Source organism: Salmo trutta, chromosome 9 (genome assembly GCF_901001165.1).
Source record: "Salmo trutta chromosome 9, fSalTru1.1, whole genome shotgun sequence".
NCBI classification, from domain to species: Eukaryota; Metazoa; Chordata; class Actinopteri; order Salmoniformes; family Salmonidae; genus Salmo; species Salmo trutta.
In genome coordinates, this window is record NC_042965.1 from 40,803,452 (window position 1) to 40,818,892 (window position 15,441).

At 43.2% G+C, this 15,441-nt stretch overlaps 2 protein-coding genes across 2 annotated transcripts in view; both read left to right on the forward strand.

The window, feature by feature from the left end:
• The first annotated feature begins 620 nt into the window (after positions 1–620).
• On the forward strand, positions 621–8,146 carry dhfr (dihydrofolate reductase). The gene is made up of 6 exons (XM_029763726.1): positions 621–845; positions 1,252–1,301; positions 2,934–3,039; positions 4,121–4,247; positions 5,189–5,304; positions 7,955–8,146. The coding sequence occupies exons 1-6, from the start codon at positions 754–756 to the stop codon at positions 8,034–8,036; spliced, it is 573 nt and encodes a 190-aa protein (XP_029619586.1). The 5' UTR covers positions 621–753; the 3' UTR covers positions 8,037–8,146.
• Positions 8,147–11,157: 3,011 nt separating this feature from the next.
• ankrd34bb (ankyrin repeat domain 34Bb) overlaps positions 11,158–15,441 on the forward strand; it is a 13,328-nt gene continuing 9,044 nt past the window's right edge. Inside the window, exon 1 of the mRNA XM_029761973.1 lies at positions 11,158–11,169. The gene's annotated coding sequence lies outside the window, so the exon portion shown is untranslated. The remainder of the gene's footprint in view (positions 11,170–15,441) is intronic.

Consider the following 15,441-nt stretch of genomic DNA (forward strand, 5'->3'; position numbering starts at 1 on the left):
TACATTGACATATACAGTATAGTATGTTCCAAAAATTACCTATAGAGGGCAGTGGCTAATATTTGAGAAATGTAAATCCAAAGGACTGCCTCGAAGAAGCGTTGGGCCATACCACAGATAGAACAATGAAACCGATATTTCACTGGATGTAAAATTTGTGACGCTTGGCGTTTCCACTCAATACCAAAAATGGTAGTGAGAGGAAGTCCACTGGACGGCAATGGGAGAAGATTGAAGAAGATGTTTTTTGACCAACATTCTGTAAATTTTCTCATCGATTAAACATTTGATCTCAATACAGTTTTTTCTTCCCAAAACTAAAATCTGCTATAAACAGAGTGAACTAGGTTTTGTATACTTTACCCTTTACCAAAATTGTTTAAAAAAAATGGCGTTGTTTTAGAAGGAGAGCAACGGCGAATTTAGTTATTGCACACGCGCACTTCACGTTCTCTAACGGAAATATGCAGATATATACTAGAACAGGCCAATAGGATCTTGCTAACCCGTGCTTGGTTCTGCCCACTATGGCTCATTTGTTGCCATTGGAAACGACAGGCTGTGGTCTATCTGGGTTTAGTTATACAAAATCTTTGGCCACAACACACGTTATCATATCCGGTTAAATACGTATCTCTGTTGGCGGGAACTGCACAGTAGTCAACAGTTACCTGCCTAGTAAGTACTGTATATCTTCATTTTGGTTGAGCTAAAAATCATTTTTCATCATTGCACTTTTTCGTCGAGTTAAAAATGTCTCGTGTGCTGAACTGCATTGTGGCTGTTTGTCCTGATATGGGGATTGGAAATAACGGGAATCTACCTTGGCATCCGAAGAGACTCAAGTAAGTAACGTTAGCCTAGCTAGCTAGCTAACGTCGTTAGCCTCATTCATTCATTTAGTTTCAACAGCTAGCTAAGCCATCTACAACGATAGCACATCATATCTGTTTCAACTAGCTGGCAACGAATGGAAAGCTAACAACAGTGTTGAAATGGCAAATATTGGTCTATTGATGTGTGGTACAGAAATCTAGCAAGAAATATAATGCAATGAATGACAACGTTGGGGATCCAAAGTCCAGGGTTTGCACAAGGCTCAAGTTAACAACATCATGGCATATAACAGGAAGTCATCATTTCTGTAGTTAACCCATAAAATGTACTTCACCGTTTTTCTACATTCTTACTGAGACTGTTGTTTTCCCCCCCTTGTCTCACATACAATAATGATGTTGACTTCTTTTACAGTAATGAATTTAAGTATTTCCAGAAGATGACAATGACGTCTTCAGTGGAAGGTACAGTCGGTTTCCATACATTTCACATGTTATTCATTTTAGCAGATGTTCTTGTCCAGAGCGATTTACAGTTAGTACATTCATCTTAAAATACTGTAGCTAGGTGGGATTACCACATATCACAGGTATAAAAAGTTACTTTTTCCTCAATACAGTAGCTTTATCAGTAGAGTCATAGCTGGGTGTGTGGTGGGGGTAAAGTGCTGGTTCAGGTTATTACATATTGTTATTTGTATTTTTTTAACCAGTGTGGTGTAAATCACATGAGTTTACCCCACGCACGGATACAGTCATTGGCTTGTTCAGTTGTAAACATTAAACGGTATTATTAATGACCACTAGGTGGCAGTATAGCACCATGTGCACAGTATCATGAGACGAAATATCATCTGGTAAATATTATTTTTTAAAGGGCAATTCCGCCACTTTTTAACCTCGTATTCATCATCTCCAGCACCAAACCGTTTCCATGATCGGTGGTTAAAAAAACATTTTAAAAAATGCCTCTCTGTGACAATTTAAAAAAATAAAAAATAATTTTTAAATAATTGTGATTTTCAAAACCAGCAATGAGTTTGTGCTCCCTCTGCTGTTTCCTGAAGTCCACGATCATCTCCTTTGTTTTGTTGACATTGAGTGAGAGGTTATTTTCCTGACACCACACTCCGAGGGCCCTCACCTCCTCCCTGTAGGCCATCTCGGCGTTGTTGGTAATCAAGCCTAGCACTGTAGTGTCATCTGCAAACTTGATATAACATCTCACTCATCACATGAGCTGAGCACCTATATCACATGTTCTGTCATCATCAAATGTCATTCCCCTCCTTTTCTGGATGACTTTCCTCGCTATATTCCAGTCCTGTTCTTTCTACCTGGTAGTTAATTGCACCAACCTGGTTCCTCAGGTCTGAAACAGTCCTAGATTAGAATGAGAGCATGAAAACAAAAAGTGTTTTTGCCCTTCAGTTCTGGAATCAAACAGTCCTGTGCTAGACTGTAGGCCTAGCCCTGAGACACGTCCTCTATAGACACCATAGCAGGCCTCAGCCATGTCTCAGGGCAGTGTAGGACCCTGAGCTATTCTTGACCAGGGGAAACTCATGTCTGTCTGGGATTAGTAAAATAAAAAGAATGTTGTCTCTGACTGGGATTGGTTAAATAAACAGAATGTTGTCATTGTCTCTGACTGGGATTGGTTAAATAAACAGAATGTTGTCAATGTCTCTGACTGGGATTGGTTAAATAAACAGGTTGTCATCGTCTCTGACTGGGATTGGTTAAATAAACAGAATGTTGTTATTTCTGTCTGGGATTGGTTAAATAAACAGAATGTTGTCATTTCTGTCTGGGATTGGTTAAATAAACAGAATGTTGTCATCTCTGTCTGGGATTGGTTAAATAAACAGAATGTTGTCATTTCTGTCTGGGATTGGTTAAATAAACAGAATGTTGTCATTTCTGTCTGGGATTGGTTAAATACACAGAATGTTGTCATCTCTGTCTGGGATTGGTTAAATAAACAGAATGTTGTCATTTCTGTCTGGGATTGGTTAAATAAACAGAATGTTGTCATTTCTGTCTGGGATTGGTTAAATAAACAGAATGTTGTCATCTCTGTCTGGGATTGGTTAGGTAAACAGAATGTTGTCATCATGGGGCGGAAGACGTGGTTCTCCATTCCAGAGCGGAACCGGCCACTCAAGAACAGGATCAACATCGTTCTCAGCAGAGAACTTAAGTAAGAGGCATGGATGACATCTGTAATGACAGTCACTTACCAGCTACTCATTTCTATACAATGTGTTCATCATCCTGTGTTATCTGTACCTGCAAGAGGATAGTATAGGGAAGGTTGTCTTCCTCTGTGTGTCTATTAGTGTCATAAGGGACAATGTAATACTGAAGCCATTAAATACTATGAACCAAAACACATTGTTACTACCGTGTTGCCCTGACATTACTACCGTGTTGCCCTAACATTACTACCGTGTTGCCCGAACATTACTACCGTGTTGCCCTAACATTACTACCGTGTTGCCCGAACATTACTACCGTGTTGCCCTGACATTACTACCGTGTTGCCCTGACATTACTACCGTGTTGCCCTGACATTACTACCGTGTTGCCCTGACATTACTACCGTGTTGCCCTGACATTACTACCATGTTGCCCTAACATTACTACCATGTTGCCCTGACATTACTACCGTGTTGCCCTAACATTACTACCGTGTTGCCCTAACATTACTACCGTGTTGCCCTGACATTACTACCGTGTTGCCCTAACATTACTACCGTGTTGCCCTGACATTACTACCGTGTTGCCCTGACATTACTACCGTGTTGCCCTGACATTACTATCGTGTTGCCCTAACATTACTACCGTGTTGCCCTGACATTACTACCGTGTTGCCCTGACATTACTACCGTGTTGCCCTGACATTACTACCGTGTTGCCCTGACATTACTACCGTGTTGCCCTGACATTACTACCGTGTTGCCCTAACATTACTACCGTGTTGCCCTAACATTACTACCGTGTTGCCCTGACATTACTACCGTGTTGCCCTAACATTACTACCGTGTTGCCCTGACATTACTACCGTGTTGCCCTGACATTACTACCGTGTTGCCCTGACATTACTACCGTGTTGCCCTGACATTACTACCGTGTTGCCCTGACATTACTACCGTGTTGCCCTGACATTACTACCGTGTTGCCCTGACATTACTACCGTGTTGCCTTGACATTACTACCGTGTTGCCCTGACATTACTACCGTGTTGCCCTAACATTACTCCTGTGTTGTGGTAATGTCAGAAAGCCTCCAGCCGGGGCTCACCACCTGGCGTCAGACTTCCGCTCAGCACTCTGCCTGCTGGACACGGCTGAGATGGCAGAACGGGCCGACCAGGTCTGGGTGATCGGGGGCAGCTCTCTGTACAAGGTAAGAAATACACAGGCCTTATCCATTGGTCCTTCATGTGGAGGATTGGATTGGGTCCATTTGGAATGGGTCAACAGTCTCTGAGCGTGGCCTTGCACCAGACGAGAACTTGTGTAGAGGGATGCGGTATTAAAGACAGACTTGTAGAGATGGGTTTTGAATGAGTGGGCGTTTTGAAACTGTTTACTAGAGCGGGAACTTCTTTAGTGTTCTAAACGTATTTTACCTCAGAAACTTGTGACGCAAGACATCATTGACGACCTTGGTGCATTCTCCACTGTCAAAAAACACTGAGACACTTTTCAATTATGCTATTTGTCCACTAATCTGAAAGAAATTGAAAGTAGAAAAGTTTCAATCTCCACACACACACCTCATACCTTTCTTTCCCTCGGCAGTCGGTAGGTTGTCATGGAGACCTCATCGCTCAAGGATGCTTTTGACAATACAGCACACGCTCTTGAAGTCTCTTCACTTCTCCACACACACACACTCTCTCTCTCCACTTCATATCTCCATCTAAAGTGTTAACTCTTTAAATGTTAAGTTTGGGACTTTAGACCTTGACTATTTTCCATTTAACCACATAACCTTATGAACACACAAACTGTCCGGGTCGATCTACAATGGGGCATTTTAGTAGAAAATAACATCTTGGGTCTATTTGTCAAGAGTTTCAGAGTTGGAGTGCTGATCTTAGATCAGGCCTCCCCCCCCCCTTAATAATCTGATTCATTATGTTCTAAAGGGCAAACTGATCTTAGATCAGGTCTCCCCCCCCCCCCCATAATAATCTGATTCATTATGTTCTGAAGGGCAAACTGATCTAAGATCAGTACTCCTACTCTGAAATGATTGACAAATGTGAGTCTCGGTCTTTAAATCCCAAACGTATACATTGAGTGTATTTATTTGTTGTTGTTTATTGTCTGGTTTCCCAGGAGATGATGGAGAGTCAGGGGACCAGGAGGTTGTTTGTGACACGGATCCTGCAGCAGTTTAAGAGTGACACCTTCCTGCCTGAAATCAACCAAGACCAATACCGCCTACTGCCAGAGTGAGTATCGCGCCTGCACGCACACAGACATTCTGAAAGTATTCAGACCACTTCCCTTTTTCCACATTTTATTACGTTACAGTCTTATTCTGAAAATGGATTCAATTAAAAATCTTCATCAATCTACACACAATACCTCATAATGACAAAGCGAAAACAGGTTTTTAGAAATGTTTGCAAATTAATAAATAAAAAAACAACAAAAAAACAGATACCTTAATTTCATAAATATTCAGACCCTTTGCTAATGGACTCGAAATTGGGCATGCTGTTTCCATTGATCATCCTTGAGATGTTTCTACAACTTGATTGGAGTCCACCTGTTGTAAATTCAATTGATTGGACATGATTTGGAAAGGCATACACCTGTCTATATAAGGTCCCACAGTTGTCAGAGCAAAAACCAAGCCATGAGGTCGAAGGAATTGTCCGTAGAGCTCTGAGACAGGATTGTGTCAAGGCACAGATCTGGGGAAGGGTACCAAAACATTTCTGCAGCATTGAATGTCCCCAAGAACACAGTGGCCTCCATCATTCATAAATGGAAGAAGTTTGGAACCACCCATTATCTTCCTAGAGCTGGCCGCCCGGCCAAACTGAGCAATCGGGGGAGAAGGGCCTTGGTCAGGGAGGTGACCTAGAACCCGATGGTCACTCTGACAGAGCTCCAGAGTTCCTCTGTGGAGATAGGAGAACCTTCCAGAAAGACAACCATCTCTGCAGCGATCCACCAATAAAGCCTTTATTGTAGAGTGGCCAGACGGAAGCCACTCATCAGTAAAAAGCACATGACAGCCCACTTGGAATTTACCAAAAGGCATCTGAAGGACTCTCAGACCATGAAAAACAAGATTCTCTGGTCAAAAATATCATCAAGGACATCAACCACCCGAGCCACTGCCTGTTCACCCCGCTATCATCTAGAAGGCGAGGTCAGTACAGGTGCATCAAAGCAGGGACCGAGAGACTGAAAAACAGCTTCTATCTCAAGGCCATCAGACTGTTAAACAGCCATCACTAACATTGAGTGGCTGCTGCCAACATACTGACTCAAATCACTGGCCACTTTAATACATTTAATAAATGGATTTAATAGAGGTATCACTAGTCACTTTAAATAACACCACTTTAATAATGTCTACATTACTCATCTCATATGTATATACTGTATTCTATACCCTCTACTGCATCTTGCCTATGCCGCACGGCCATCACTCATCCATATATTTGTATGTACATATTCTTATTCATTCCTTTACACTTGTGTGTATAAGGTAGTTGTTGTGAAATTGTTAGATTACTTGTTAGATATTACTGCATGGTCGAAACCAGAAGCACAAGCATTTCGCTACACTCGCATTGACATCTGCTAACCATGTGTATGTGACCAATAACATTTGATTTGATTTACTGTAACAGAGAGGGACAGTACATGTTGGAATGACACACTGGACTTGGGTTCTTGGTTCCCGGACCATTTGCCATGCAGCTCCAGGTGTTAGAGAGCACATCATTTAGGGTCGAGTCTACAAAACCCTAAGTAAAAACACAGTTAAAAAGGTGTTTTAAGATCTTAAAAATGTAAGATCTTTCTTAAAAGGAGGGGGGTATGCTAATGTACATTTGCAGTGAATAGGCTCAGTTCACGTCACGTTCTGAGGTTTTTATAACAGACAAAACAAAATGTGTTGCCACAACAACAGACATCCAGGCTGCTTTTCAACGGTAAAACATCAAACACATCCCTTATGATTAGAATCATTTGTTTTGGTGATTAAAAAGAGAGAGAGAGAGAGAGAGAGAGAGAGAGCAAACGGTGATGTCACCTTTTACTGAGACGTTCCGTGTGTTCTACCTGTCTGTATCCTCCTAACAATACATTTCTCTGACATCGCTGTCATGTTACTGGTCACACTGACGCCCGCCAAGCGTGTGTGTGTGTCAGATTGCACACAACGACACGTGGGAATGAGACAAGTTTTCTACCAGACTGGTGCCTCTGGGTTTATCCTCTGTTTGTTGATGTCTGTCTGTCATGATGGCGATTTAGGATCAGATTAAGCCATGGAGATCAGATTAAGCCATGGAGATCAGATTAAGCCATGGAGATCAGATTAAGCCATGGAGATCAGATTAAGCCATGGAGATCAGATTAAACCATGGAGATTAGATTAAACCATGGAGATTAGATTAAACCATGGAGATTAGATTAAACCATGGAGATTAGATTAAACCATGGAGATTAGATTAAACCATGGAGATTAGATTAAACCATGGAGATTAGATTAAACCATGGAGATTAGATTAAACCATGGAGATTAGATTAAACCATGGAGATCAGATTAAACCATGGAGATCAGATTAAGCCATGGAGATCAGATTAAACCATATCTCAACTCAATGATAAATGTTTTTGTCTTCGTGGGGTCAACTCTCTTCTCATGAATGTTATCTAAGACAAATTTAACGGAGACAAACCCACAAGATGGTGTCGTTATGGTGTAAAGTACCATATTGACCAAGTTTACGATGGCCCTAAAGAATTGAAAACGGCCAACCTGGTTTCAGTGAAGAGCTGAATTCATGGTCCTTGCTGAGTGGAGCTGGAGGATAGATTTGAGTGGTTGTGTCTCTCTCGGTCTCTCCTCAGGTTCCCAGGAGTCCCACAAGATTTACAGGAGGAGGCGGGGCTACAGTACAGATTTGAAGTCTACGAAAGCATCGACCAATGAGCTATAAACACACCCAGGAAAACATCCTGTGGTTGTCATGTAAATATTTTCTCGCTGCTCATTGTTGTCACTCAAATGTAATTAATAAAATGTCTTTAATTCCATTACAAGTTAATTGTGATATTTTCATTGAAAAGAAACCTGGTTGTTTTGTGTTTTCTCTTTCTCCTATTCCTTTCTGTTTTGGTTATATTTTTATGTCCTTGGATATTTTTTTCACAGAAACAGACTTTACAAACATTGAAACATTTTATTTAGATTTCTCGCACAAACCCATTAAAAACAGTGGTTTCTAAGGTAGATTGTTCCACTCTTGACTGCGTCAATGGGCCCTGGTCATAGGTAGTGTGCACTACGTAGGGAATAGAGTGCTGTTTGGGATGCAGCCTGAGACATGACTGCTCATTCCAAATGAGACATGGCATGAATATGCAGAAGGTTTTCACTAGAAAGCTAATTAACTCACCAGGTGTCTGGAGTGGCCTATCACAGGAGAGGAGTACACCTTTCCATCTCACACACACACACACACACACACACACACTGTGGCTTTAATCATGTTAACCCTGCTCAATTAGGCCCCACTGCCCTGGCTGTAACTCGTGAGAACACACACTAGGACACACACAGAACACACACACCTTGATTGGCACTTAAAGGAGAGTCATTATACAGAGATCAGAGCCATGTGCCCCTCAGCCTGCCGTGCACACGAGAGAGTCTGGGAAATGTTGAAGAGAACAGACATTAGCATTTCTGATGAGAGACACTTGTATTATCACACAAACACACGGTGAGCGAGCACCTGTTTCTGGAGGAGATACACAAAAGCTGACTTGAAGGCGGATCGAAATCTGTAAATAATGAGATGAATTTACAGAACTGAATCCCATTTTTGTGTGCTTGCCTTTTTTGATAAATGTGATATTTTAACACACTTGTGACTTTAATCTGACCTAGGTCAGCCTCTTTCTTTGTCCATGAGTAAACTACTTCTGTATGACTCTGGGTGAGTAGTTAGTCTTGGACGTGAAGAACGCGCTATAAACAGTCTTATTCCTGTCTTCACAGGCTGAGCACAGTGCTGACAGGGTATTGAGTTGTTCAAAAGGCCGTCTTTATTACCTCAGCCTTGAGTGACCAGGACCTGACGCTGTCTGCCGAGTCGTCACAGATCGATGGAGACTTGGACTGTTTTAAAACCTGGAATATTCAACAGTTATGGCATAATGCCAGGGGACATACACACACTGTCTCTTCGTCTCTCTCTCAATACAACAAAAAGACAAGGGGAGTGTTTACCTGTGCTCAAGCTCAACCTCAGACCCATGTTTTGTACCATCAGAGAAGTCCTCATTGGCTGTCCTGTGTTCTTCACTGAGAAACCAGCATTCCTCACTATTAACTCTCCTCCTGCTGTCAACATTCTCCTCTCCAGTCTCCTCACTGTATTCTCTCCATCCCTGTCACACTCATTCTCTCCTCCCTCTCTCTCTGTGTCTGTCTCTCTCCTCCCTCTGTTGCTCTTTCTGTCTCTCTCCTCTCTCTCTCTCTCTCTCTCGGTCTCTCCCCTCCCTCTCTCTCTCTCCTCCCTCTGTCTCTCTTTCTCCTCCCTCTCTCTGTGTCTCTGTCTCTCGCTCTCTCTCTCTCCTCCCTCTGTTGCTCTCTCTCTCTTCCCTCTCTCTCCTTCCTCCCTCTCTGTGTCTCTCTCTCCTCCCTTCCTCTCTCTGTGTCTCTCTCTCCTCCCTCTGTCTCTCGCTCTCTCTCCTCTCTGTCTCTCGCTCTCTCTCCTCTGTCTCTCTCTCTCCTCTCTCTCATCCCTCCCCCTCCCTCCCTCTCTCTCTCTATCTCTCTGTCTCCCTCCCTCTATCTCTCTGTCTCTCTCTCCTCCCTTCCTCTCTCTGTGTCTCTCTCTCTCTCCTGTCTCTCGCTCTCTCTCCTCTCTGTCTCTCCTCCCTCCCTCTCTCTCTCTCTGTGTCTCCCTCTCTCTCCTTCCTCCCTCTCTGTCTCTCTCTCCTCCCTTCCTCTCGCTGTGTCTCTCCTCCCTCTGTCTCTCTCTCTCTCGCTCTCTATCCTCTGTCTCTCGCTCTCTCTCCTCTCTGTCTCTCGCTCTCTCGCTCTCTCTCCTCTGTCTCTCTCTCCTCTCTGTCTCTCTCTCCTCCCTCCCTCCCTCTCTCTCTGTCTCCCTCCCTCTATCTCTCTGTCTCTCTCTCCTCCCTTCCTCTCTCTGTGTCTCTCTCTCCTCCCTCTGTCTCTCGCTCTCTCTCCTCTCTCTCTCCTCTCTCTCCTCCCTCCCCCTCCCTCCCTCTCTCTCTCTATCTCTCTCCTCCCTTCCTCTCTCTGTGTCTCTCTCTCCTGTCTCTCGCTCTCTCTCCTCTGTCTCTCCTCCCTCCCTCTCTCTCTCTCTCTCTCTGTGTCTCCCTCTCCTCCCTCCCTCCCTCTCTCTCTCTGTGTCTCTCCTCCCTTCCTTTCTCTGTGTCTCTCTCTCCTCCCTCTGTCTCTCGCTCTCTCTCCTCTGTCTCTCCTCTCTCTCTCCTCTCTCACTCTCTCCTCCCTCCCCCTCCCTCCCTCTCCCTCCCTCTCTCTCTCTGTCTCTCTGTCTCCCTCCCTCTATCTCTCTGTCTCTCTCTCCTCCCTTCCTCTCTCTGTGTCTCTCTCTCCTGTCTCTCGCTCTGTATCTCTCCTGTGTCTCCCTCTCCTCCCTCCCTCCCGCTCTCTCTCTCTCTGTGTCTCTGTCTCTGTCTCTCTCTCCTCCCTCCCTCCCTCTCTCTGTATCTCTGTTTCTCTCTTTAAAGTGGCAGGGTTGTTATCTTTCTCTTCCCCAGCTAGCCATCAGAACTGTCACACCTGCTCTCCTCCTCTCCCTCTCCACTCTATTCCTCCTCCTTTCTCCCACGCAAAGGATCTCTCACTCATAGATCACACTTCTATCTATCGCTCTCCTTGTCTCTTTGTTCCTCTGTAGTTGTGTTCCTCGGTAGTTGTGTTCCTCGGTGGTTGTGTTCCTCGGTGGGCATCTTTTGGTGCATTGTCAACTGTTCAAGCAGGATGTATAACAACAGTGAAGAGAATCCCAGGTGATTTGAGGGGTATAGCAAGAGAATCAAAGGTCATTTTATGGATACAACTCATGGTGAGTTCCTTCATTGAAACAACTTATGTATATGCTGTGAATACATGCGATGCTGTGAATACATGTGATGCTGTGAATACATGTGATGCTGTAAATGCATGTGATGCTGTGAATACATGTGAGTATTCAAACCAATTCCATTTAAATTCTAACCAGAAAGTAAACCAAATTCTAATTTGACATTTTCCTAATTGAAGAGAATTGGATTTTGGAATGTCAGTGTACTTCCTGAATTGACTGGAATTGACCCCAACACTTAATACTGAACAAACAAATAAATGTAGTAAAATGTTATTAACTGGACAAGACATACGTGGATGGATGAGGTGGTGGGAGAAATGCTCATTTTGACAGAAAAAATGAACTAGTACTATCTGTGTGAACGAGTGAAAAAGAATGGACTTTTGTTTACATTTGCAATTTTCACTATTAGCGGTAGTTGACTAGACTGTATGCTAGGTTTATTGCTTTTCAATTCTCTACATGTCTGTTTGTTTGTGCGCTAATAGTTCCCTACGCTGTGTGTAAATCCGTTCCTGGGACATCTGAGTGCAAGATATTGGCACCTCCCTAAGTATTACCTTAGTCACGATTACTGATATATACAGTGACTCAATTGTAGACATGGGACTTCATCATCTCCTAACCACAGTCTGTTTGCCTTCTACTCGAGTCTCTGGTCGTTATGGAAAATATTATTATATTATTATTATTATTATGGAAAATATTGTTTACAATAACCACCTTCCTATGTGCAAATGGAAAAAATCCCCTGCAAACATACACACACACACCCACGCAGGTAAACAAACACACACACACACATACGCAGGCAAGCAAACACACACACACACACGCACACGCAGGTAAGCAAACACACACATCTCCACTTGAAGTTGCTATCAGTCTTTTGAAGGAGGGGGAATTGAATTGTGGGGTAGAAAAAACATTTACTTCAAATGATTTAATAGTAGATGTATTGAGGCATATTAAAGAACCAATGTCGCCTATCTGTTAAATCTATAACTGAGACACACACACACAGTAATACACATTAACACACATTAACACACAGTAGCACAGTAACACACAGTAATACAGTAATACACAGTAATACACAGTAACACACAGTAATACACATTAACACACATTAACACACAGTAACACAGTAATACACAGTAACACACAGTAATACAGTAACACAGTAATACAGTAACAGTAATATACAGTAATACACAGTAATACAGTAATACACAGTAATACAGTAACACAGTAACTTTAACCAACGAACTAGAACAAATAGTGATGTATAATGTATAAACTAATTAGAAAGCCTTTATAAAAGTGATCTTACTCAGAGTATCGTAACCTACAACATCATCTCAACCCTGCTCCATCTAGAAAGGAGACCCCCCCAGGGTTCAGTTGACTCATGCCGAGTGCTTTTTTTAAAATTCAATATTTGTATTATGTCTATACATACAGTAAGAACCAGCAACCTTTTCATTTGTCTGACTGTGACACCGTTGCCCTGCTGTAATGACGCAGAAACGTTGTGTGTGTGTGTGTGTGTGTGTGTGTGTGTGTGTGTGTGTGTAAAGAGCGAAGCAGGTTTGAGGTGTTTATTTTATACCTTCTTTTGAATAGTTTGTTTATCATAAATACATGTATATCATGTTGTGTCTGTGCTCTGTTTGTAGTTCATGTCCCTCTTTACTGTGTGTGTGTGTGTGTGTGGGGGGGGGGTTTGGGGGGGATGAGTAGAACGAGGTCAGCCTGCCTTACACTCTGAAAACTGCACTTTGAAATATCACTTATAAATAACACATCCAGCCGGGTATGATAAGTGGTGGACTTGACCTCGCATCTCAGATACACACAACACAACACAGATATACTCAGACACACACACACACACAACACAGACATGCTCAGAGACACACACACACAACACAGATATACTCAGACACACACAACACAGACATGCTCAGACTTTCCATCATCTTGACTGATTCTAAATATATATAATATATCCTGATATCAACAGCAAACATGGGGGGAAAAAGCTTGTCTACATTTTCAAGGAAATTAATTATAATGTGCTTTAAAGGACATTGCATTGCTCAGAAACTTGATGTCATTTTGATAGAGAATATTTTTCAAAATGTAACTTGACACATCTCATTTTCTAACATTTTCTCTACAAGATTTGTTAACTTTTCTAATAAATTCTACAAGTAGGGCGATGGTCTAATTCCTAATGGATGATTTAGGTCAGATCATTCGAATCAATTTCCAAAATGAAAATGTATTCAACACCATTTTGTTGAAGGTTCTGTTTCTCTGTCAAACGGAACAACAAAACCCCACAGGCTCGTCACAGTCTTTCTGACATCAATGACAGAATGACTCTCCTTTTTTTTTCTTCTTTTGTCGGCGAGTTGTGTTCCCCACTCACTCTCCAACCCAAACGGTTTGAAATCGTTCCTGTATTCTGCTGGCTGCCACTGAGTTGGCTGTCATCATGCATTCTCTCTGTACTCAGGCAGTTTGAAGGCCAGGGCCGGCTCTCAAAGCAAAGCACTAAAAGAGGTTTAAATGCCACCCTACAGAGAGAGCCCTTGTCACCAGCCTTGCTGCCTCTCAGGGTGCGTCCGCACCCTGTTCCCTATATTCACTGAGTGTACAAAACATTCGGAACACCTTCCTAATGTTGAGTTGCAACCCCCTTTGCCCTCAGAACAGCCTCAATTCGTCAGGACATGGACTCTACAAGGTGTCGAAAGCGTTCCACAGGAATGCTGGGCCATATTGACTCCAATGCTTCCCACAGTTGTGTCAAGTTGGCTGGATGTCCTTTGTGTGGTGGACCATTCTTGATACACACAGGAAACTCTTGAGTGTGAAAAACCCTGCAGCACTGTAGTTCTTGACACACTGAAAACAGTTCGCCTGGCACCTACTACCAAACCCCGTTCAAAGGCACTTAAATATTTTGTTTTGCTCATTCACCCATATGGGATCGTAGCTTTCAGCTGGATTCACCTGGTCAGTCTATGTCATGCAAAGAGCAGATGTTCCTAATGTTTTGTACGCTCAGTGTAGTGCACCACTTTAGACCAGAGGCCTATGGCACCATATTCCCTACATAGTGCACCACTTTAGACCAGAGGCCTATGGCACCATATTCCCTACATAGTGCACTACTTTAGACCAGAGGCCTATGGCACCTTATTCCCTAGATAGGGCTCTGGTCTAAAGTAGTGCACTATGGGAATAGGGTGCCATTTGGTATGGATCCTGACTGTGGAGCTCACACTTCCTGCTGTCTGCAAACACATGCAGCCACACACTGGCCAAATACACACACTCAAGTTGTACAACAGATGTAGAACGCATTTGGCAAAACAGTTGTGATACAACAGAGTTTTTCAGCACAATAATATTTACACAAGCATTGCGTCATAGCCGGGGTATATTGTCAGATATACTGTACACACGGCTGGAATGCTGTTTCAGCCAATCAGCCAGCATCAAGGACCCAAACTACCTGGTTTATGATATAGAATAATTATAGGCCTAAATCGGTTTCTCAACTCACCTGACATGAAATGAAAGGAAGGAGGGAGGAGGTCAGAGACCTGGCCGTGTGGTGCCAGGACAACAACTTCTCCCTCAACATGATCAAGACAAAGGAGATGATTGTGGACTATAGGAAAAGGAGGACCGAGCACACCCCCATTCTCATCGACGGGGCTGTAGTGGAGCAGGTTGAGAGCTTCAAGTTCCTTGGTGTCCACATCACCAACAAACTATCATGGTCCAAACACTAAGACAGTCATGAAGAGGGCACAACAATGACTATTCCCCTTCAGGAGACTGAAAAGATTTGGCATGGGTCCTCAGATCCTCAAAAGGTTCTACAGCTGCACCATCGAGAGCATCCTGACTGGTTGCATCACTGCCTGGTTTGGCAACTGCTTGGCCTCCGACTGCTAGGCATCTCAGAGGGTAGTGCGTACGGCCCAGTACATCACTGGGGCCAAGCTTCCTGCCATCCAGGACCTCTATACCAGGCGGTGTCAGAAGAAGGCCCTAAAAATTGTCAAAGACTCCAGCCACCCTAGCCATAGACTGTTCTCTCTGCTATTGCACAGCAAGCGGTACCGGAGCGCCAAGTCTAGGTCCAAGAGGCTTCTAAACAGCTTCTACCCCCAAGCCATAAGACTCCTGAACAGCTAATCAAAGGACTACCCAGACCAATCTTTTACG